Below are 24,519 nucleotides of genomic sequence, written 5' to 3'. Positions count from 1 at the left end.
TTCGCTCGGAAAACAGCGGGGCGGACACCTGGCGACGGGGTCGAGCGTGCGCGTACGCGGCGACACGAGGCAAACGTCCCTATCCCTCATTTAGAATGACAAGCCTCTGTTGCGGTTTACCTGGCTGGCTGTCTGGCTGACTGGTTGTATGGATGGACGGCAGGGACTTTCTAGCTCGTAGCTGCCGAGCAACGACAAAAGAGAGGGCTGTAGTACCGCCCCCTTGAAAAACTCACGTGGTCAAAACGTAAACACAGCCAAGAACGACGAAATTACCCTGCTGTCATTTCAATCCAAGGACGCCGCCAGCGTAACGTGCCGAATGAACAGGAGAAACTGTGGCTGACGCGTGTTTGTGTGTGACTCTCTTCATGTTGTATCATCATTCATGCTAGCGCCTCCGGAACCGCAAATATTTTCAATTTCAAAAACTAGACTAAGATGTATTTTCATTATTGTTCGTCACAGTCCTTTGCGCTTATACGTAAATACATATACGTACATATACAAAATAGATAGATAGATACCTCACTTTGTTTATAGAGCTTTCATAAACCTCCACAGTTGAAGCGCAAATCCTCACTGAAACTATAGAGGTTGTTAGAAATACTTATCACAAAATATAAAACAAGACAGAGTATAGACAACCTCAGACAGTCAATCAACACTTTTACCATTGTGGCCCTTACAACATGCAGTGTACAGGCGGCAAACACAAGACACTGAAAGATGGGATGGTTTTTTTGTGACAGTTATATATTTTCAGTTCATCCTAATTTACGATAGAAATACTTAGTATATACAGGACCATGAGGTGGAAGCTGTGCACAGTTACATACCTAGATTATAACCCTCACAATACCACTGGATTGGATTAGTTTCCACCAGAAACAGTACTTCTGTCGGAGGGGCTTGGGGTAGTGGGTCAGGAGTTAATTAAAAATATTAATAAGAAATAGAGGCTAAATTAGTCAGCATGAAACAAAAAAAACATTGTAAATGTACAATGTGAAACAGCTGTTAAAACAACTTCAGTTTAAGACAGTTTTACAACAACAGTATATTTCCTCCACCATTTAAAGAAAACAAAAAACAAAACAGGAAACATCAAACTGACTCTTTGTCATTGTCTTGAAACCCAAACCTGACCCCTACCATGAATAAATAAGTAGTTCTCTAATTCCAACACTTGAGACACATAGTTTTCAGACACTTTCGACCTCTGCCCCTACATTTAAGTGACCTTAAACACAACTTACAGGTGATCTCCATTTGATTAATCCCCAGTGTGTTGTTGCTGTTTTGTTTTGTTTTTTTGTTTTTTTGGGGCATTTTTGGCGATACACATTTAAGTTTGGATGCTCAATGGTTTCCACACAGTGTATCTTGCCAGCACGGTCGATCAAGGAGCAGAGGCGGCTGCAAAGCAGAAAGACTCTGGGTTCCCTTTCAAAGCTTCTATACTCACTAAGGATGCAACAGGCGGACCAGCACGCAGTCCCTCGCTGCTTTGCATGAAAGGCCTGCTTGTTGAATCTCAAGTACCGTTGGAGTCTGTCAGCAGGCGGAGAAAAGAAGGGGAGTCTGCCTTTCTAAAAGACACATTTATCTGTCCTCTTAAAACAGGACAATTTAATAGGTGCCATTTACAGTGTAAACCTGCATGAGGAACACTCTCGCTTCCGAGAGTTTGTACGGTTTGAATGCTTTACATGGCCACGTGCAAAGGAGAGCACAGCTGACTGGAACGAAAACAGAGCCGGGTGTGTGACGAGACAAGACCTAGTAAGACCTAATAAGAAGAGGACAATGTCCCTCACAATGTTTAAGTGGTGTTCAAGAAAAGAAGAAAAAAAAGAAACAAGAACCTTCAGAAATCTTTCAGTCTCAGGATGACTTACACATTCTAGGTGGCCGTCTTTGTTTTTTTTGTTTAGGCTAAAAGCATGAAGTTGATCAAAGACTAGACTAATATGGTATAAACTTGACCTAAGAGTAGGCAAATGCATGATGCGCTCACCCACTTCCACTCAAGCCTTTTGGCTGGAGTAACAGCTCCTTTACACACAGTCACAGGATCCCACTGGAAGGATGCAGTCATACGGGCTGAGGTCACTGTTCTTTTTCTGCAACTCCAGGAAGCCACCCTATTGCAGCTCGTGGGGAGCAATAGCAGAAAACCAGGTGACACATTGCACTCCCCGTTTGCCTCCAGAGTTCCGCCACTGTCAGAACTGTTGTGGTAAATACAGTGAATACACTTTGTAAATACAGTGTAGCCTCAATTGCTCTGTTTGAAAGCAATGCAGCCATTAAGGAACTCATTATTATATACTAACTCTGCGTAAAGGGGAATGTTGAGCTGCATTTGGATATAAGGATGATGCATATAGATTTTAACCAAATACTGAAGAAAGAAAGAAAGAAAGAAAGAAAGAAAGAAAGAAAAAAAAAAGAAAGAGAGAGACAAAGAAAGAAAGGAAGAAAGAGGAGAGAAGGAAGGAAGGAAGAAAAAAAGAAAAGAAAATCTCTCCAGCAGGGTGGGGCTGTCTTCTTCACAAAGTTTTGCATTGTCGCAGTGACAAAAACAGTGATTGGCTCGACATCTGCCCTCCTCAGTCTGTTTATGGGCTGGAGGGTACGTGAGTGCCATTCTCCCCCGTGCCCTTGGCTTTCTGCAGGGCGGCCTGAATACGAAAGTGTGTCCGGGATTCCATCGAGTAGTTTTTGTAATTTTGCCTGGAAAAAGAAAGAGAATCAGTTTCTTGGTTTTCCCTGAGGAATCCAAAAACGAGAAATTACTACACAATTGACAATGTTAAGCAAATGTTTGTAGCAATTGTAACAATAAGTCAATGATTTGGTTTAGTGTCTCACTGAAGGGAGTTTAGTGATTCACTGAATAAACAGGTGCCAAATTGTATAGCAACAATAACTTTACAGGAGAGAGAAAGAAAAATGCTTGCTATGCAAAACCACTCACTTCGCTGCCTCAAGGTGTTTGATAGCTTCGTCTCTCCTGCCTTGCTCCAGACACAACAGGCCGTGCTCCAATAGCGCATTAGGCACCAGGTAGTGGTCGTATTTAATCTGCGTCTCGCTGGAATTGATGCAGCGGTTACAATGTGAACAATGGTCCTTTTTCAAGCTCTAATATGTTGTTCTAAGGCAAATCAAAGGTACATCAGTGCACACTCACTTGCAGAGGACAAGGGTGAAGTAGTGCTCGGCCTCTTCTTGATGGCCCAGGTGCTTGAGACACAGTCCTTTCAAGAGGCTGAGCAGACACTGATCATCTATAGTAAACTCATTTCCTGTAAAAAAGAGAAAGTGAAGACACAAAATTTAACAGCCCTCTCCGCCAACACCCTACATGAGCAGTGCATTAAGGCATGTAGTTGTGGTGAAGACACCTCCCTCAACATATTCATTTTATTACAGATGTAGAATAAATCCTTTCAATCTCGTCCCCCCGCCTCCCCCCTTCCAAAAAGACGTCTCATTACTTGGACATCTTTCAAGGTTTTCTTGGGCCTCTTCCAGCGTTTTCAACATTCCCTCAGTCAAGTCCTTGTGCTTGCCGATGACTGTGTATCCGTTCCAGATGTACATCATCTCCTAGATGACACAAACACACACAATCAGGACATTTCTCTGTACTTGCGCAATAAGAGTCAGTTGTTTGTTGCCTCTGTATCGGGTTTTCACTGCAGAGTTGAGTCATATAATATTGCACACAATGTGAGAGTGGCCAGCTCAGCGATGTCATGGTTCAAAAACAAGCGACTCCTTGATAATCAGCCTAGAATGAGTGATATGTATATTATGGTATAAATTTGATGTTAAATGAGTATGAATTCAAATAAAGTTGCATTTAGTTTTGTGTGCGTGTGTGTATATATATATATATATATATACATATATATATATATATATATATATATATACATATATATATATATATATATATATACGTATATATATACATATATATATATATGTATATATATACATATATATATATATATATATATACATATATATATATATATATATATATATTAATATATATATATATATATATATATATATATATATATATATATATATATATATATATATATATATACATACACACACACACACACACACACACACACGGTGTGTGCTCACAGTGTCCTGTGACCACTAAAATCTATTCAGTTTGTTCTCTTTTAGGTCCCAGATGACATCTGTAAAACACGGAAAAACATTCCTTTAAAGTGCTGCTGAGACAGAACATTTGCCAAGATCTCTCTCAGCAGCACCACGACACATATCCTACAACTGACCAGCGGCGGAGCGGGAAGCGGGATGGGTTTCTCCGCAAGGTAGCGACGAGCTTTCCTGATGGCAAACTTCTCCGTCGGCAAAGATTTTCCCGCAATTTTCTGCTTCAGCCCCGGGACCTGCCTGCAAGGTGACAAATTGTTGACGCGTCAGCGGGGAAACTGAATAGTGATCGGTCACAATAAGCGCTGCTCACAGCTAATAGCGGTACCTGAACAACGTCAGCGCAGTCTCCCCGAAGGTGAGGCAATCATCTGCAGTCAGCATGCTGAGGTAGGCCGCTTTCATGTAGGAATATGTTGCCTGGGGAAACACAGGAATTGTAGAAGCCAATTATATAATAACGGCCAATAACGTAGTAAATTAGCCCTTTTTAAAATGTAACAGGCCAATAATGTAATCACTGGCCGATAACGTAATAAAAGTCCTGAACACCTAATAAACACTTAATAAAAGTCCTGAAGAGTTACATGTCATACAGACAGAGAGAGAGAGAGCGCATTTTATTACAGTTATATACAAAAATATAAAACATAAATCAATTGATATTAGTATATTATTACGTTATTGGCTCAGTTATTACATTTGCAGAGATTTTATTTTCAAGCAGGCCAATAACATAATAAACAGTCAATAACTTAATAAGTTATTACATTATTGGCCAAAAGTTATTACGTCATGGTACAGGACTTTTATTATGTTATTGGCCTATTACATTTGAAATAGGGCAAATTTAAAACATTTTATTGGCTTCAGCAGGAATTCATCAACAGGAAGCCACGGTTCATCTTTAGAGCACGACCACAACAAAGAGCAGAGACACTGTTGTTCATACATTTCTTCTGTATTTTGACGATATGGTTTGGGTATTTTACAGGCAGACTGATGAAATCAGTCTGCCTGTAAAACGATCAAAACAGGAAGTATATTTTTGTTCTGCTTTTTTTGTTTTCTTTCCTTCCTTGCACATATCAAGAGAAAAAATGACACAGATGACCCTCACATACGTTTTTTAAAACTTGGCCATTGATTGTAAAGGACGACCACACACTATACACCATTAAAACACAGCTGTACAAGCCAAGCTCCTGAGGACTAGCTGCACAAGTTGTTGCAGAGCACAGGGCACAAGTACAAACAAGGCCGGTTTGCATTCATGCATGCAAGGATGGTTGAGCAATGCTGCTCAGCACTGTCACAAATGCCATCTACACACGTACACAAGGGGGGAATGAATGGGGATCAAAAAGTGTAAAATGACATTCATTGTGAGCTGGCTTTGTGTTGTCAGCGTTTCTGTTTATGACAGAAACCTTGAAAGAATTCCGCCGAAAAACCAAGGCCGGAACTGTGTCCCACCTTGGACCATGAGTTCTCCTTGCTGAGCATGTCAGCATAGAAGTAGGCCATCTTCCAGTGCCTCTTGTACGTGAAGCACCACATCAGCTCCCAGTAGCACATGTGATGGAACTGCTTCCACTGCTGCTGGGCCTCGCAGCACTCTTCGAAGCGTGCGATTGCCTACAAGACACAACAGAAAGTGAAAGTGAAAAAAAAAACGGCTCATCGCCCTGGACAAAATGCAAACAACTCAAAAACTGGTATACTGGTCCACCGCTGGACCATTAATATGTCTCTAGGTGTGTAGAGGACAAATTAGGTTGCAGTCAGTGTCTTCTCTACAATCAGTCAATTTAGTTTTGGTAACTGCAGCTCTGTTAAAATTAAGTCAAAGTAAATACAGTACTACCAGAAAATTAGAATATCCTGATAAGGTTATAGTATTTCTGCAATTAAAAAGGTGAATTTGACATATTATATACACGAATAATATGCAAATCAATATATCTCAAGTTTTTATTTATTTGGATTTTGCTGATCAGGTCTTGCAGCTTAAAGGAAAACTCAAATTCAAAAACTCAATTTTTACATAAATATTACATAAAGTCAAATCTTCATGAAAATCTTAATCAGCAAAGTTACAACAAGGAACTGCTTGAGATATGTTGGTTTCATCTTTTATGTTAAATTGCCAAAATAAAACAACTTTTACTTGATATTCTAATTTTTTGGGTAGTACCTGTTTATATATAAAGAGAGAGACAGAGAATGCTTTTTCATTTTTTAAAGCCCAGGACCCTGTCAATTCAATTAGATCATAATTCATCGAAGATTTTTCTTAACCTTATCATTGTAATAATTAGCACTGTTGCCTCAAGTTTGCATGTTCTCCCTGTGTCTCAGTGGGTTTTCTCCAGGTTCTCCGGCTTCTCCCCACAGCCCAAAAACCATTCACGCTTTCTCCCACAACTCATTTATTTGTTCCAGGCTGACTTGCTCCAGGTTCTCCGTCTTCTTCCCACAGCCCGAAAGAATGCACGTGGGAAAAACTGGGAACTCTAAATGAGCTGTGGGAGTGAGCGTGAATGGGTTTTGGTCTTTCTATGTTGCCCTACAATAAGCTGACGACTTGTCCAGCGTGTAGCGTGTAAACTGGGATAGGTCACTCCCCAAAATCCAGAGTCAAGGACAAGCGGGTATAGAAAATGAATGAACGTATGACTTCAAAGGAACTTGACCACAGAGCAATCTGGGAATTTGGTTTAGCCGTAGGAAAGTCCCAGCTTGTTTGAACTTCACATCAGCCACCATGGCACATCATAACTGACCAGTCAAATGTTGAATGAAGTTCAGGCTTTTGTCTTTGTCTTTGTTTTTTTTATCTCAATTGTGACAAATAGACACACAAATAAAGAGTGTGTCCACACAGGGGTGCAAAATAATGACTTGCACTCACAGCATCAAGGTTTCCTTTGATCTCCTCTATTCGGCCAGCGAAGAACAAGAAGATGGACCCCTGGGAGAAAAAAAGCCAGAGTTATTTTGTACAGCAGGTAAAATAATAAAATATTGTCATCTTGGGCAAGGGTCCTCAAACTTAGATAGATAGATAGATAGATAGATAGATAGATAGATAGGCTTAGCAGGCCTAAAATTTCGGATGGCTTGACCTCTGGATGACCTCTACGGTTGACCCCAGTGATGGCGAGCCAGACCCCTGCTATATGTACGTACAAAAGAGCCATTGTATGTAAGAAAACCTAAGCGGTTTTATTTTACAGTGACAATACACAAACATATTTATGTGTGGTCTACTGACTTTTTGCTATGTCATCATGCCACATTTTACAGAGTGCGCCAAAAATGCACATAATTCCCACCAACCTTCGGATATTTTTTCAGATAAGGCTGCAGCAGTTTCTCCGCATCTTTGACATCACCTTCCCCGGTGCCTGCCGTGAGATAATGCAACAAAAAAACAAAATGACACCTCCTACTTCATGGCAGTTGCACATCTGAGTGTGTATATTTGTTAGTCTCTTCGTACCTAAGATAAAACTCATGAAGGTGTGATAACAGAGTAGCAGCATGTTGCACAGAAATGACCGGAAGGTCGTTTCTGCAGAGCCTTCCTGAAGCTGCTGAAGACCAAAGTCCTGCAGAGTCAGCGCATACGCACACACACACACACACAAACACACACACAGAGTGAGAGAGACAATCCAGGAAAATCAGAAAATGCCTTTGTTCGCAGTCAATTCATAGTGAAACAATTGTATGACTAATTTTAATTGGTGTGTGAGTAATTGTGTGCTCTCAGTTTGATTCTCTACTACGGGAAAAGGGACGCACGCTGCTTATAGGCAAAATACTCATTTCACAAAAACAACCTTCAGGAGATAAAATCATAATCTGAATTTTTCAGCTGAGATCCAGATGTGCGACGCACACAAACTTTGTGGTTTCATTTCCTGGCAGAACCCACCTTATTTCCAGAAAAGCCGACAAACTCTAGCAGCTTCAGCGTCCGTGTGGGCAACATTGAGATCATCTGCGGGAGGAAGATACATTCAGACTTGCAAGTAAATTACCTTCAAATCCACACACATACTAAATATTTTCCAAAATTCACGTTTCAAACACAAATAAAACACTAGCAAAACATTACCAGGAGAGGCTTGGCATATTGCTGTCACCTTATTTGATCTTGTGGCCCTTAAGTTTAAAATCAAGTCCTGTATAAATTAGTCAGCGGTTGAATAAAGAGTGCTTGAAATAAAGGAAGCTTATGCAACACCAATCATTCAAGAGCGGTTTCATGTGGGTTGAACCTCTCTGTATTTACAGTGATTCAGTACTGTGGCATATATGTTGTAGAAATGAGTAAAGAACTGCATTGGGAAACTAAAAACCTCTGGGAGGGTTGACACTGTTATATTAGCCTTAGATATGGCCTGGTGACTCAAAATTAAACTAGGTTAGATATATATGGTAGAATAATAGGTCATCTGAGTTAGGATTTGTAGTGTTTGAGAACTTTCAAATCAAGTTTAAAAAAAAAAAATCATGCAAAGCCAAAACCGGGAATATTAGCATTAATGATCTTGTATATTTTTTACAGTAGTTCATATTATTGTTACAGCTGGTGGTTATAACACGACGTACAACCTAACGCTTCAGATTCCTCCATAAGGCACTGATGAGCTTATAACCCGTTATATCCATGTTGTGCACTACACAGCAGACCTTCATAGGAAGCATTGCCAAAAATGTTTCCTTTTGACAGTTTCGCTCAGCCTTGACAGACTGTAGAATCCCCCTAACGTTTAATTCAGGGAAAATCACTCTCTGGTGTTTTGTTCACAGGTGAAAGCACCCCAAGTTTCTTCTTACAAGGTTGAAAGCTCCTACTCCCAGTTTAACGCCTCCCTCGAAGTGACCGTGATTGTCACCCTGTGTGTACGCTGCTGATTGGAGGATTGTGTGAAGCTCTCTGCAAGAAAAATAGGAAGTGACACTTTAAAAGACACGGCAGAAAACAGAGCGCAATCAAGCACCCAATTTGTGAACTTGAGGCATCTTACTTGTACGTCTGGTAGCTATTCCTCACTTTGATTCCCCCTTTGATGAAACTGATCATGTTTTCATCCTAAACAGCGAGAGAAAGGGAGAGATTGACATTCAGCAAACATGAGAATGTGTTGCAGGGTGACGGTGCAGAAGTGCTGGCTGACCTGAAGGAAGGTGAGTGCCGCACGCTGGAGAAGACACTCGGCATAGCAGACCTCAGCGTGTAACTCATCTGAGGTGTCACAAAAATAAAAATATAAAACACCCATACATTAGCACAGACATACTGCTTTCTTCAAAGGTGTCATTTCATCCCTTTTCAAATGTTCCCAGTCTGACCTTCAGAGAAGTTCCTGGTGAAACTGGACTTCTTGCGGTGTCTGAAGGAGAAAACAGAAACCATCACTCACTGTTTGATTTCCTCCAGGTGACCATTTGCCCTCAAAACATTTGTGCTGATGTTGTGAAACGATTTGCATCATGCAGCACAAGAATTATTCACCTGATCCTCACAACTTTCCTCAAGAACGCCTTAATAGAGTGTAAAACTGATAAGGAAGAGGAGAGCAGAGAGGATCAGTGGGACACTACCGCCCCCATCCATCCGTCACATGAACCTCACGCAAACTCATCTCAGACTGCTCTCCCACGACAGCCATCCAGAGCCAGGACTAAAGACCCTAACAAATGCTCTGTTTCCCCACTCTAACATCGCCACCTGCTGGCCATTATTAGTAACGTTCCTTCTTGTCTTGACATAATTTGATATTCTGTACTATCTCAGGTTCAAGTTGTGCCACCTTTTCATTAAATCATTTTGACAATTTCAAAATTTTCCTCAGTTCAGGCTTGTCACTAAGGAGAAAAATGCCAACTTCAAGTGAACTATCCTTTTACCCAATGCTGTTAGAATTATGGAGCCTGATGGTGCAAGTGCTTGATGGTTTATTGCTTTGTTTTCTGTCGGAGACAGAGTCCTGCGTCTGATCAAGCATTATGGTGGACGACAAGTCTCAAGTTCTGCAACAACTGCAGCAAAAAAAAGGCAGAGACTGTTGCAGTTCTGAGTAGGGTTGCCACCTCCTAGAGTTTCAAATCCGGGACATCTCGTGGGGGTGGGGGTGGAAATATACGGGACAAAGTGAAGTCCGTCCCGTATCGGTTCATTATGGGACAGGTTTTTTAGTTGCCAAATACGGGACAACCCTATCTAGACCACAGACGGAAATCAAATGAGGTTTTGTAATTTTCCCAAAAAAACGGGACAAATTGTGTCCCGGGGGAGATTTTATTTTTCCCGGGACAGGTGGTGAAAAAAGAGAACAATTGTGTGGCAACTCTAGTTCTGAGTCACTCTGCTCCTTTGAGGGAAGGCTTACCGCTGACAGATGGCCTGGGCCTCTTTCATGGTGTTCCCTGCAGCCAGGATGTGTTGAGGTTCAAAGGTCATCATGGCCTGCATCTCCAGGATGGTGGCGTAGGTCAGAGCATGGTACATGCTGTCTTTAGCTCTGGAACCAAACAAATCAAGGCACAATATTTATATTGTAATTCACAAACATTAGGTGTTGGGAGTTTAACTACCTGTGCCACGTCACACCTGTTGCCTGGTAGTAAGTAAGAAACTACCTAAAAGTGATGGGCAAGCTACTTGGAAAATGTAGTAAGTTAAGGTCCAAGTTACTCTCGATTGAATATAGCTTAGCTATTGCAGAAGCTGTGGCCAGAGAAATGTAGCAAGCTACACCACAAGCTACATGGCAAAAGTAGCTAGCTACATCGATACTACTTTTTTGTATCAACATGATCAAGAACGACTTTCCACCAAACAAATGGGAGGCAAAAACGTTTGATTGTTTATTATAAAACAAACAGGAGCAATTCAAACAAGCCCCGTCTGGCTTTTTGTGTCTTCCTTCTTTTAACATTTACTTGCTGTATCATGCACTAATTACTATTACTCGCGACCTGCGGCTCTTTCGGCAGTCGCGGCAGCTGTGGTACCGAGCTACGGCATCCGGGAGTGCCACCAGGGTTACCGAAGCTCGGTGCCACTGCCGCAAATTGAGCACGTCGTCTCTCTTTCATATGGACACTAACGTGTAGCGTCTGAGTGATGCTACGTCAGTGACGTCACTACTGGACTCTTAAAAAAATAAATAAAATAAAAATAAAAATAGCTACGCTATCGACAAAGCTATTTGGTTTAAAGGTAGCAGCGCTAACGTGACGCTACTGAAAAATCTAGTTAACCCTTGTAGAGTCGCTGCTTGTAGCGCGCTAATGGCCATCACTGCGACTGTACCAAACTAGTCTCTGTGTGTCCCTTATAGTAAAGCTGCCAGCTACAGAGACGGGACATCAGAGGAGGAAAGGAGAAGAAAAGTGAAGCTGAGAAAGGAACCAGACGGGCAGGTGCCAGGCAGGTAAACCAAGGTCTGTAATCCTATACTGGGCCAGCTGGGGGCGCTGTGTCAGAAGCTACATCTTCTTCACTCTCTCAAAGTAAATTAATCATAAAGCTGACCACAAAACATTTATTAGTTAAAGGTGGAAAGCTGTATGTTTGCAGACCTACTTGGACAGGTCACGCCTCTAGAGCCAAGGGCAAACAACAAATGCAAAACACGCGGAGAGAACCTCATTGACAGGCAAACGTAAACTCTTGCTGCTCTACCTGTTGCTGTTGCAGACGTCACAGCCTGTCTTTAAAAACAACTCCCGTGAGGCCGCCAGAAGAGGGAGGCTAAACACTGGCTGTCAGCAATGGACCAGCAGATAGACCGGCTCTTCCAGTTTCGTAAAAAAAACACACACACACACACATACACACAAACACACATACAGTGATGATGGTAATGAAGCAGCATGTTTTCCAGATTACATCAGAGGAACACAAACGTCAGCCTTCGCCACACACGTACATGAGTGTCACATGACAGGCTTTTTTTCCCCCATCTGGAAGTGATGGGTTCTCTCGCACACGGCAGAGGTGTGTAGAGGAGGAATGCCGTCAAGCCGCTCCGTCCACATTTCAAAGCCGCTAGCTGCAAGTCATGTGACCCAACCTTTGTGCTTTGCCTCCATGTGAAACACGTTTAGGCTCAGAATACCACGACAGAGGCACAATGGCACCGTCATAGTTGTGGTACTCGTTGTCTCACTGTTGGATAAGCTAAGTGGAGGAGGAGGGGGAATCCTTTAGCGTAGCTCACAGTCACACAGATGGAGAATTATCAGAATTCCAGTCTGAGTAGCAGGCAGGAGAGTTGCTGAGGCGTTCCCATTCATTATGCACAACTGCAGTGTATATTATTTATCCGCAGATATATTCAGGAAGCGTCAGATTTTATTTTTATTTCATACTGTACCTTTATACTGTAGTTGTGCAGTGAGAAACTGCAATGCCAATAGTCATGAGAATGAAAGAAAAGACATTAAATTCATAGGGTGTGTCCAGATTTTTGACTGGTAGTGTGTTTAGTATCTATCCATCTATCTATCTATCTATCTATCTTATAACTATTGCTTTTAAATCAAGCCACTTATCAGAAAAGAGGAAACAACCCAGAACCAGGAAGTAGCTGCCCAGCAACAGAAACGTGCCGTCCACAGAAAAAGACCTATCGAAAATCTTTCTATGGCAGATTGAGACTCAGGTGAAGACATGCGATAAGTATGGGCTGCCCATAGATAAGTTCCTTTTGTTTTTTGCTTTTACATCTTTGTTGAAATATTGTTTGAAAATGTGAAATGTTCCATCAGAGGAAGAAAAAAAAAAAATCCTCCTTCCCCTCCTCCCTCCTCCAACCCCTCCCTCTCAAGACTTCGCCATGTTGTAGAGAGCAGGACAGTGTGTGTGTGTGTGTGTGTGTGTGGGAGGGGACCATGATGTAGCACTTTTCTGGCATAGTGCGTGCACTGTGTCAGCGTTTGACCTATCTGCAGGAAGTGGCGCCTGCACGAAAGAGCGACAGAGACTGGCTCGCGTGCATGTCAGGGTGGTGCAAGAACGAGAGGGAGGACGGCAGTTTCAGACGACGGGACTGAGAATTCTGTTCTGTTCCTGGTCAGGTGGCATCGTTAAATAGGTACAGTCAGACACTAAGGGTGAAAAAAACACTTAATGTGTGTGTGTGTGTGTGTGTGTGTGTGTGTGTGCGTAAGAGCATACAAATTTCTGCAGCATCGTAAGACACACACAGATTCAAACACGCTGCAGCTGCACAGGCCGCAGAGGAGCTGTGAGGAAAACCAACCACAGTCAATCAAACCTCAGGGTAAACACATTCTGAACAGAGCAAATCGACAAGCTCAACATCCTCGGAGTTTCCCCCGTGACAAATATTGTGCCATTCTTCCCACGCAATCACACTCAGCAGCTGCGGCAGCCAAATGTTTAGCTTTTGAGCCTCCCTCCTCCGCTGCCACTTGTTAGCGTGTTAACCCGCTAACAGACAGCCACGCCGCTCTCAGCGCATGCTGGGAAGCCGAGGGCAGTCCGCCGGACTAACATCAGCCTGCTGTGGGTCTACTGTCGTCATCACGCAAGCTGTTATCGTCACACCTGGATGTTACAAACACATGATGCCTGAAGCCGGTGGCTCCTTCCTCAGATCGTTTCCTGAACACAATGATTGAATTATGCACAGAATTCTCAGAACTCAGAATTAAGAAAAGATGAAAAGAGCCGTGGCCAGCACATGAGACACGGCTATTTGGAACAATTTTGTTTGTATAAGAGGCTGACGGACAACAGCGTCCCGAGCTGAATGCAATTACAAACCATATGTGGGCCCTGAATGTGATGTTATCTCATCTTCTACACTGCGCTACAGTCTGTGACACACCAAGACGGTTAATAGTGGCAAAGCATTAAGTAGTTACGCAACTGCCAGAGGAAGAATAGTGAAAAATAAAGTGCAGAGAGAAGCAAAAGCAGCCTTGTGTGCTGGTGTGAAAGGAGCAAATGGTGCAAAGGAGTGGCTGAAAGCCGCAAAGGAGGACATGCATGAACCCTTAATGTTAATATTGAACCACACAGAGATACAATACAGCCCCAGAGAAAGATCAGACACTCCTGTGAGTTTGGTGGGAAAGTAAAAAGCAAATTATTTCTTTTGATTATCAAATTATGCCGGACTTGTTCACAGGCAGCGCGAGGCTGAGTGAGATGAACGGCTGTGAAACGCCCATAAAAGCAGCAGCTTAAAACAGACAACATGCTGTACATTTAGACCTGACAGCCGAGTGTCACTAATGACATTCACGACAGCCGAGTTCCCTTTTGTGCGTCCCTGCTCGTCACGGCAGCGTGAGGGCGGGTTGACGTGCGCGCCGACACGGCAGCTCAGTTTGAATACACCGTAGAAAAAGAGCCCGGAGAGAATGATTGCAAAAGGGGAGGGGGGTGTATTTCAAAATAAATCAAACCAGAGGATGATTAGTGAACCCTGACACGATCAGATTTTTCACCACCAGCTGAGGCAGCTAGGCACTTCCTGTTGCATGTTTTTGGACAAAGGTGGTCTGGTGTAAAATTAACAAAAACAAATTCCAGAGGGAAAAAAAACCCCAACAGTTGTCCTCTGCTTCTCTTCAAATGTAAAAATGACACCAACACACACACACACACACACACACACACACACACACACACACACACACACACACACACACACACACACACACACACACACACACACACACACACACACACACACACACTTTAGCAGTGGCTGTTTACAGCCTCCAGGCGTCTTCGTCCTCCACAGTTCTCAAGAGCTTCTTTAATGTGCAGCATGTTGTTGCTCTCTAACATTTCCACAGTGGCGAGATCACTTTGATTTCCGCTCTGAGAGATCACTCACCCAACTTGCCAAGCCTCAATGAAAAACAGTCCACTGTGGCACGTATTCAACGAGGCAACCCACATCTTTTCTATTTGTTGTGACAAAAGCAGAGAGCGAGTGCTGCAGGTTGCCCTTGAAGAAAGGTGAACTACAGGAAGTGAAAGCGAGCCAAGCTGTCACTAAAGACATTAGCGTGGATGCTGCAGCACTGGAGGAAAAAAAACAAAGAACACACTGTGGGGTTCTTTTTCCCAGTGGATAATATTATTTTGCTGTACTCCTGGCTTTGGCCATAGTTCAGTCAGACAGCGCGTGGTTTACCATGAGGTGGTCATGGGCTGATGTCATGGGCCCCCCTGCCCCTACTGTGACACCTGACATGTGGCTTTCTGGGCTCAACAGGCTGTGAAAAGAGTGATTCCTTTGAAAGGGACACTACAGAGGAGAAGGTTTACCAGGCAGGCACTTGTGGCAAATACAAAGGATTTAGGGAAACAATCCATGTGGTGTGCCAGGATCAGCGTTGTTGGGATTACTCCATAAAAGTAGTTCAACTACTGATTGCTGATTACTCCTTAAAAAGTAATCTAATTACTTGCATCATCAATGATGATGATAACAGAATTGTTTTTGGTTGTTTTTCTAAATTAAAGTAATCTCATTACTCCATTACTAAAGAAGTAGTTTAATTACGGTAGTGGATTACTTAGTGATAGATTACTCGCCAACATTGGCCAGGATGGTAATTTCTTGCTTCTGTCACAATTCCAATCTCAGCAATCCAGTTGCGCCGCAAGGCTAAAATTTGAATTAGTTTCATAATTTGCACCTGCCCCTTTAAATTGTGAATCCTCGCTTCCTTTAGGCTCTTATAGGCTGGCAGGTAGGAAATGAGATCTGAGATTCCAGTAAAGTTAAAGTTTTTGTTTTATATTTGTTGTTTTATTCCTGGTGATTTGCAGATTATTGTCTTTCTATTTATATATATGTATATATATATATATATATATATATATATATATATATATATATATATATATATATACATATATATATTCTTCTGAAGTCATTGTATGCAGTCAATGGCAAAATTCCACAGGGGGAACATTCTATTGTATTCTATGCTATTCTATTCTTTTCTATTCTATTCTGTGGGCTTCTATGTTCACCTTTGTTCGCTGGATGACGTCAGCCGCCGGTCCTCACCTATCTAGGTGTGACTGACTCCCACTCTGAGCCGAGAGCTCCTCTGTTTGCACGGCACCCGGGTCGACCGCTCACCTGCATTTGAGTCGCGCCTGCGCCTCCTCGAACTGGTTCCTGAGGAACAGATCCAGGGCGGCCATGCAGTCCTCCAGAGCCAGCGACAGGTCCGAGCGCGAGCACCTGCAGAGCCAAACAGAGACGGCCTGATTTAGACAAAACAAATAGAGATATTTGATTGATTGATTTTTTTGGCAGATTTTAAGGCTTGTTTTTTTTATTTTTATTTTTTATGTTTTTCTACTTAGCAGCAGAGCTGCTTCTCAGATCTCTTATTTCCATATGAGATGGACCATATGAGATACCCCGAGATCCTCCGAGGGCTGTGACTTGCGGTGAAATCTCACACACTTTAAGTTTTGTCTCATTGATTGTCCCATTTTGTTAATTTCACAATTTTTAACATAACATAGGTGTGTTGAAGTTGTACTAAAGACAATTAAAGATTGTAACAACTGTTATGAGCAGATTAAGTGACACAGTGGTGACACACGAAGAAATGTTCAAAGTATTTTCCTACCTAAATCATTCCTGACTACCAAGCTCATTCCCGCCTTTCCTTTAAAACCCAAACTCAGTGTTATGAAGAAGTGCGTGAGGAACCTGCTGACCCTGACCAACACGTGCTCACCGTGTCCTGATATCCAGCAAACATCACATCGACATCGAGAGAGTGAATAACTGTCGCTGGCCCATTCCTCTTTTATCTGACAGCAAGAACGTCCACACAAACCAGAAAATGCCGAAGTGATGTGTGATAGACGCTGATCTGATAGCAAGGAGAAAAAAACTGAAGGCGATGCTGCCGATACCGATACACTTTACAAAAAAGCACAACATGTCAGGGGATTTTTGAATTTTGCGTCAGCGGCGTAACGAAAAACGTGCACTAGCTAAAAAAAAAAAAAAAAAAAAAGTATGAGATAATAAATAATGACAATAAATTACACTTTTCAGCATCCTGGACTTTAACATTTCTACCAAACATCAGAAGTATTGATAATATCAGTACTGCGTATCGATCGGCACATCACTGACACGCACGCAGGCAGACAAATGGCAGGGCACCAAAGGCAGCTTCAGCTTCAACAAGGCGTTTTTCACAAAGACAAGACCCACAGGCTGCAGTCTGGGACGCGTGCGTCCACGTATCCCTCTGTGAAGACGCGTCATTGTCGTGGGGGCCCAATTACGCGGCTCACATGACCCTCCCGTGACGAGTGCACAGCGTGGCCAAACTGAGGCCGGAGTTATAACTGAAAGCCCCCGCCCCCACCTCGCCCCATCACCACCACCACCACTCAATCGTCTCTGATTTCAGCTCTACGGTCCCCATTAATGGAACCGTATTAATCAGCGTTTTACATCAGCGCATCAGGGCATCAGGGCGAGGACGGCGTGTGCGGAGACGCGCTGACACAGGAAGGAATGCAGCGGAGATGCGACGCTAAGTTGGCGAACCACTGCAGTTCGAACTGAGTCGTGTTGAACGAGGCCTCTTTCTTTTCCTGTACAGGAGGAGGTTTCCTAAATTAAGATCAATAAAGTCCATCTATTTGTCTATCTATCTATCTATCTATCTATCTATCTATCTTCTTGTATTCTAAACAGCTTCATATTGAGCAGCAGTAAACATCAGGCATGCGGGGGGCGGTGTTGGGCAGAAGCCCAGCAAAACACAAGTGTGATTGACTGTGCACAACAGCGGTGACTAATTGACGGCATTCACTTTACATTCCTGCCCATTAGAGACACAGAGGGCTCACACACACACACACACACTGGTGCAGCTCTGGCTAATGACATACGACTGACTGCTGTGCTCACCATATGACCAGCAACGAGGCGGCTGCCAGAGAACCACGATGGTGAAAGACTGCTGAGAGGCAGCGGCCACCGTGTCTTGAAGTACGTGCACGTTAGAGTGCATGAGAAAGTGGAACGGTATCAATGGCATGAACGACCACGACAGATCAGAAAAGTCGACGAGTTGCTCTCTATCTGGTGTCCGTGATAATGCTGCAGAGTCACTCCGCCTCCCACTGTGGCCTGTGATGAAATCAAGCCACGCTGGTCATCAGGATATCAGTGTTCAGTGTCCAGCATCGGTTTTATCTTGTATCTCGTCATACCTGAACTCAACTGTCTCGCCGTTCCTCTGCTGACTCAGCACTGCCTGCTTTCATTTCCTGCATATCTATCAAGGTTGTTTTTTTTTTGCATTTTTTTGTAATCCTAGACTCCAGAGGAGTAGCTTTGCATGATTAATCATACCAAAAAAACGCCCTGAAGCTTCAGGAGGTGGCATATTTAGCCCTCTGTTTATAGCCTCCAGCAAAACAACACCAAAAAAAACACCCTCGGTTTTAGCCTCATGGCTAAACTGATGCTTTGTTGGACTTTCACAAGTATGAGAGGATGAAACAGGTAGAAAACAAACCAGCAATTGGGATAAATTAATTTTGGGTGACCTTTGTGATGTCACAATGGGCTGGTTGCGAGAGCTCAAAAGTTAAGAAGTGACTTTCTTCATTGCTGCTGAGTTCACTGACAGGACAGACACACAGATTATGGCCTGAAGGGATTTGTAAAGTGGATTTTGCCCAATATGAGACCTTAAGAAACTACTCAAAATCACACCTGGGCGGCCGTGATTGGTCGCCTGTTTGAATATCAAATACATCCATAACTGGAGTCATCGTTCAGTCTGGAAACAAAGCAAAGAACAAGTATTTCGAACATCGTGAATAATAAATGACATTGATTTTTAATGCCATTTCCATTGGGCCCGTCAGCGACTGGTGTATTTAACGGCAGGCAACGCACAGGCACAGGCACAGGCCCCTGGAATCAGTGAAATGTGAGCGGTGACGTGGTCAAAGGGGGACAAACAATCAGTGCAGTCATCACTTCCCTGTTCGCCGCCTGGAAACCGACAGAACAGGTCGAGAGAGGCGGCTGTACCTTCCAGGGGCCCGAGTGGCGCACATTGCGGGACACTGTCCTTCACAATAAGACGCCAACCGGCCGCTATGACCGACAGGAGGGGAGGCTGTTCACTTCAGGATGTGGCCACTCCACCATTGTCCCGCTTAATTGAATTCAACTTCAAGTCAGCTGAAATTCTGGGCTGATTTCTCCAGGGGGCCAACTGGCACAACGATGATCATTATGTAGCCACAGACACACAGACACACACACATGCGTGTGCACACAGTGTCATTACCGTTTTTGCCCGGCACACTTTTAAACACATTAGAGGAAGAATAGCGTTGGGAACTGAAATGAAGGGTCGAGTTACTGCGCCACTAATAATTAGAGCCAGTTTTCCCACATGCCTGACATTGACAACTAAAACAGTCACAAACACACACACGCTGAGCATTTTACAGTGGCCGACTACATAGCACACGCACACACGCAGTATCCTACCCGTTTGACAGAGCCTCTTCCTCTCCTGACATTTTCATCTGGCAAAGTGAGTGAGTGACGGCGGAGGGACGGCGAAAAAAAGGGGGAGAAAACAGCAGAGGTTGAAAGAGTGACGTTGTGCGAGCGAGTCTCAGCGGCCGCAGCAGCAACAAGAGCAGCAGCAGCAGCAGAGGCAGCAGCAGCAGCAGAAGGAGAAGAAACAGAAGGACAAAGAGGAGTGAGGAAGAGAGAGAGAGGGGCAGAGAGAGGGAGAGGACGGACACAGAGGCAAACAGCAGAGCTTAATAAGAGTGGGATGACTATCACACACCAGGGGAGAAAACAGTCGGAACACACACACACACACACACACACACACAGAGTCAGCCCACCTCTTTCGATCACCATCCTCACCCGACACACTGCAGATCTCTGCTCCAATCGGATCATGCAAAAAAAAAATCAGGGAGGAGCTAAAATGTCCAAGATTCTCGGCTGGAGAATGTCATTATGTGACGGATGACAAACAAACAGGACGGAGCAGCAGAGTGACAGCAGCAGGAGGGGGGAAAGGAAAACCGAGACGCCAACAAATCCAACATCCACTGCTGGAGGTGAAACTTTGCCTCCTCCGCTGCCTCCAGACTCAAAGCTGCTGCGTAGTTTCATTCAGTCCGGAGTGCTGCAGCACTCGCTCGCTCTCTCGCTCGCTCGCCCGCCCGCTGCCACTGCGGCGAGCCGAGAGTCCAGGAATAAGAGGAGAGGCGGCGCACACGCAGCCAGCGTGGCCAGATCATGAATGAAAAAGCAAAAACAAAACTCAATGAAAAAAAACTGAGGTTTCATCACTGTGAACCGCAGTCGATCAGTTGGAAATGCTGCACGACTGCATCAGCGTCTTTACATGCGCGCTAATGCATTTCCATCTCTCACACACACACACACACACACACACACACACACACACACACACACACACACACACACACACACACACACACACACACACACACACACACACCTTCACTGGACCATGCATCATAACCTGCAGGTCTTTTTTTGGGGACCAAGTGCTTGTTTCTGCAGGGTCACAGGGAGAACACGCAACTCCACACACACACAGTGGAGGTTCAACACAGTGAGGCCCATAGTGCCGTCCACCACCACCACCACCAACACAAAGCCATCAACATGTCACTGCGCCATCAAACAGAACATCATTTCCGCAATAGCCACCGCATCAATCGCACTCCTGCCGATCAAAATGCCAGCTGGGACAGAAGTTCTTCATCTGATCACCTCAGTCGTGACATTGTTGCCTTTGGGATTTTAGAAGCCACCATTACGTCTGACGTGGAAAGATGTTAAAATGCCATTTTGCTATTATGCGTTTATAATGACTTTTCAGGCCGTGGATCGCAGAACATGCAACGACCCTGGACGCTGGGGGATCAGTTGCAAGAGTTTCAACTGCAACTTGATTTCGACAAACAACAACCAAGTTGTTTGACAAACATGACAACATGCCAACACCACTCGGGGATGTCTTTCCAATATTGACATAAAACAAGTTCACTTGATTCTTTCAAGTCTAGGAAGAAATGACAACAGAGGTTATCGTAATCATGTATGAAAGTCTTAAAGAAGAGAACGGCTTCAGATTTAGTTTTTTTGTGCAGTGCACAGGGTAAACAAACCCTGAGAAGACTGGAAAATACCAGAAGTCCAATCAATGGAGGGAAAACAACCAACTATGGATTGAAGACTAATGGTAACACGGCTTAAGAGTGACTAAATCAACTCTTGATACAAAGTGGCCTGTTTTACAATCCATGTATGGAAAACTACAGCTCACATCCACTCACATATATTGTATAACAATATTCTCTCAGAAAGCATTATAATCACAATCATGTGAGCTTGTCTGTCAGATGGTCCGACATCTGTGCCCGTTCGACAATCACAAGATGGAAATACAAATGTCTGGAAAACAATTTGTCTGCCACGTCAGGCTAATTGTTAGCTTTGAGCAAGTCTTGCTGGGTGGCTGAGAGCTACTGACGGAGCACCCTCCTACTTTTCTTCCTCCCGGGGCTGCGTTCACAACCTTCGCGTGTCCTGACAGAGAACGAGGGATTAAACTAGTAAACGGGAAGTTGGTTAACGCGCCCACTCTTCCAGTAGTGACTTGACAGAAGGAGGAGAGAGGACGCTCGCATTCCCTCTCTGTTCTTCGGGCCCGTCGGCCTCAATCATCCCGTGTTCCAGAACTCACCCATTGGGCTGCTTTGTTGGTTCCAGGTCATCTTTACTTCCTTGTAACTGCACACTGAAATGGAGCAACAAAAACGGTGTTTAGAGAATAAAAGGAGGAATCTCAGGAGACTGCAAAGCGGGTGACAGGACAGCCTTTGTTGGAAGGAAATGATATCAACCCCCAGAGACACGGATACTGAAACATAAGAAGTGGGCAGGTTAGACGAACAGAGACGGTTTCATAACCTCTGAATTCAGCTCCGAGGTCTCGCACATCCATCATGCTAATCTCCATCTGAAAGCGACTTTGCGCTCAGTCTATAACCAGATTCCATGTGGTCACATGAGAACCAGGAAGCAACTGCTGTTCTGGCAGTAGAAGTGTCAAAGAGAAAGAAATACAGGAAGTGACTGTGAGCTTGCCGATAAAAGAATAAAGCATTGAGAAATCTTAAACTGGCAAAATGAGACTGGTTAGCTTGAACGTGTTGGACAGAGGGTTGGTCCAATCACCTTCCAAGTTTAGCCTCCACCCCCTGGCCCTCTTTCCAAATGTGTTCTGTGGACTCTTCACATGATGGATATGCAGCATGAATTCATAGGATTGTGAAAAACTTGGACAAAAAGTTTGGAAGAATCAGAGATCAGCATTTTTGAAACATGATAGAATCAAAAGAAAAGTCTCCCCAAAATGTTTTTCTTTTGCAGTTCAGAGACACTGACCTGGAGTCTGTGATGATGGGGTCCGAATCTGTCACCCTGTGGATAAAAACATTCTGAGTGAGTGAGAGGACTGCCCTGCCAGAGTCGAGAGGCTTCTCATGCTGTGATTACACAGGTTAGTGTTGCTGCGAGTGCCGCAGGGTGTGTGCCTCCCTGCGACACAGCTGATTGTCGCAGCTCGTGAGACAGATGCGGCGACAATGTGAACGCACCGGCTGGGGGAGTCCGGATCGCCGCTCGGCCCTTGCGCCTGCACAGCATCCCTGCCGAGAGGTCAGAGGTCACTTTAGAGGGTTAATAAGAGTGGCTCTCACGTTGGTGACAGGAGACGCTGGAGAGTCTGCTGCAAACACACGGCGTATGTAGCAGGAGAGCGACGCCGAGGCAACCAGGAAATAAATGACGACCAGGTGCCAGGAAACACATGACGGCTCAATGAGGAGAGGAGAGAAAGTTTGTCTCTGAGATTTTCCGGGTTGGTCAGCGAAAACTTTAAAGAAACGCAACGCCTGGAGGCGTCCCGACCAGAATCAGGACGGCCCTACTCTGATGTGACACGTCAGAACAGGTCGAATGTGTGACACAGCTGAAAAACAACGAAATTAAAATGAATAATTGAATGTGATCAATTTTGGTGCAGGTCAGTCACCCAGAATATTCCTCTCAAGGTAAAACTTTCATTTTCTGAAGTCTAACACTAAGTAGAGGTGAATTACCACTTCAAAGCCAGTTTAAAAAAAGTTTTTTTGTTTTTTTTTTAAATTCTGGTAAATCATTGACTTTAAAAATACACCGTCAGATTTACTTCAAAAGAGTCTAAAAACGTAAGCTTATGTTATAAAATGTATTTTGGTCGATGTTTATGTCAGAGTGTAAGCAGCCAGCTGCAATGTAGTAAATGCGGTGTGACTGGCTTTAAAAAAAAAAAAAAAAAAAAACCGGTCGGACACTCACCCAGGTGGACATGACATGCCAACAAAAACAAAACAGTAAGTCTGACAGCAAAGTTGTACGAATAAAAACAAATTTTCTGACTAGATTCCTCTTCCTCTCAAAATCTACGTTACACGACCACACAAACACCGATTCAATCGTGCGCAACCGGCAAGTCGCGACAGAGCCGGAACACGCTCGGATCGCCTCCCCGCACTCACTTCTTGGCGTCGTTCTTCTTCCAGCTCTGTCTCAGGTTGCTGATGAAACTCATTCCGGTCCGCTGCGGCGGTCCCGGCGGCTCGACGCGGCGGGCTTGTCACACGGCGGGCATGGAGTTGGAGAGGACGCGGGTCTCGTCGAGCTGCTGCGGCCGCTGCGGACTGCCAGGTGCTGCTCTGTGCGTGTGCGCGCCTGCCGAGGTGAGGGGGCGTGCTCGCCATCATCATCGTCATCATCCTCATCGTCCTCTTCCTCGGGATGACTTTCTCATTTAAATGAGTTTGCAAAAAAAAATAAATAAGGGAGCCGCTGCCGCCTGGTCCTAGTGTCCGCCGCTTTCCAGGGTGGAGGTCAAAAAAGTCCCTGCAGGGTCGTCAAACTCAAATACACGGTGCAGTGGGGACAAAATGTATAACTTGGACAAAGTCGCGGACAAACATTGATATTTATTGGAAGAAAAAACAAAACAAACCTCCTCCAGATAGAACAGTGAACCTTTTTCTATGGACCCAAACAAGTTTTGCTTCAACCTGAATATGGAACAAGCAAAGCTTAATATTATACAATAATACTATAAAATAAAAAAAATTAGATATTGCATAAATGCATAAATCGAATC

General features: G+C 44.0%; 1 protein-coding gene across 4 annotated transcripts; it reads right to left on the bottom strand.

Moving 5' to 3' along the window:
- Positions 1-736: 736 nt before the first annotated feature.
- Positions 737-24,098, bottom strand: ttc39a (tetratricopeptide repeat domain 39A). Of its 4 annotated transcripts, XM_076022904.1 has the most exons (21): positions 23,900-24,098; positions 22,958-23,008; positions 22,746-22,781; positions 22,042-22,095; positions 16,374-16,478; positions 10,620-10,751; positions 9,580-9,620; positions 9,405-9,472; positions 9,255-9,319; positions 9,064-9,163; positions 8,156-8,221; positions 7,718-7,826; positions 7,555-7,622; positions 7,127-7,186; positions 5,689-5,850; positions 4,541-4,632; positions 4,332-4,452; positions 3,507-3,618; positions 3,200-3,314; positions 2,984-3,100; positions 737-2,739 (listed from the first exon to the last, which is right to left on the bottom strand). In XM_076022904.1, the coding sequence occupies exons 1-21, from the start codon at positions 23,950-23,952 to the stop codon at positions 2,625-2,627; spliced, it is 1,842 nt and encodes a 613-aa protein (XP_075879019.1). In that variant the 5' UTR covers positions 23,953-24,098; the 3' UTR covers positions 737-2,624. The 4 variants fall into 4 exon arrangements, with proteins under 4 accessions (XP_075879019.1, XP_075879020.1, XP_075879021.1 ...); XM_076022905.1 differs by lacking the exon at positions 22,958-23,008; XM_076022906.1 differs by lacking the exons at positions 22,746-22,781; positions 22,958-23,008.
- Positions 24,099-24,519: the final 421 nt, after the last annotated feature.

The sequence above is a fragment of the Nelusetta ayraudi genome, unplaced genomic scaffold (genome assembly GCF_046127955.1).
Source record: "Nelusetta ayraudi isolate G7.1 ecotype Tasmania unplaced genomic scaffold, CSIRO-AGI_Nayr_v1 ptg000013l, whole genome shotgun sequence".
Lineage (NCBI taxonomy): Eukaryota > Metazoa > Chordata > Actinopteri > Tetraodontiformes > Monacanthidae > Nelusetta > Nelusetta ayraudi.
The sequence above is the reverse complement of the archived record's forward strand: the minus strand, read 5'-3'. Positions and strand labels throughout refer to the sequence as shown.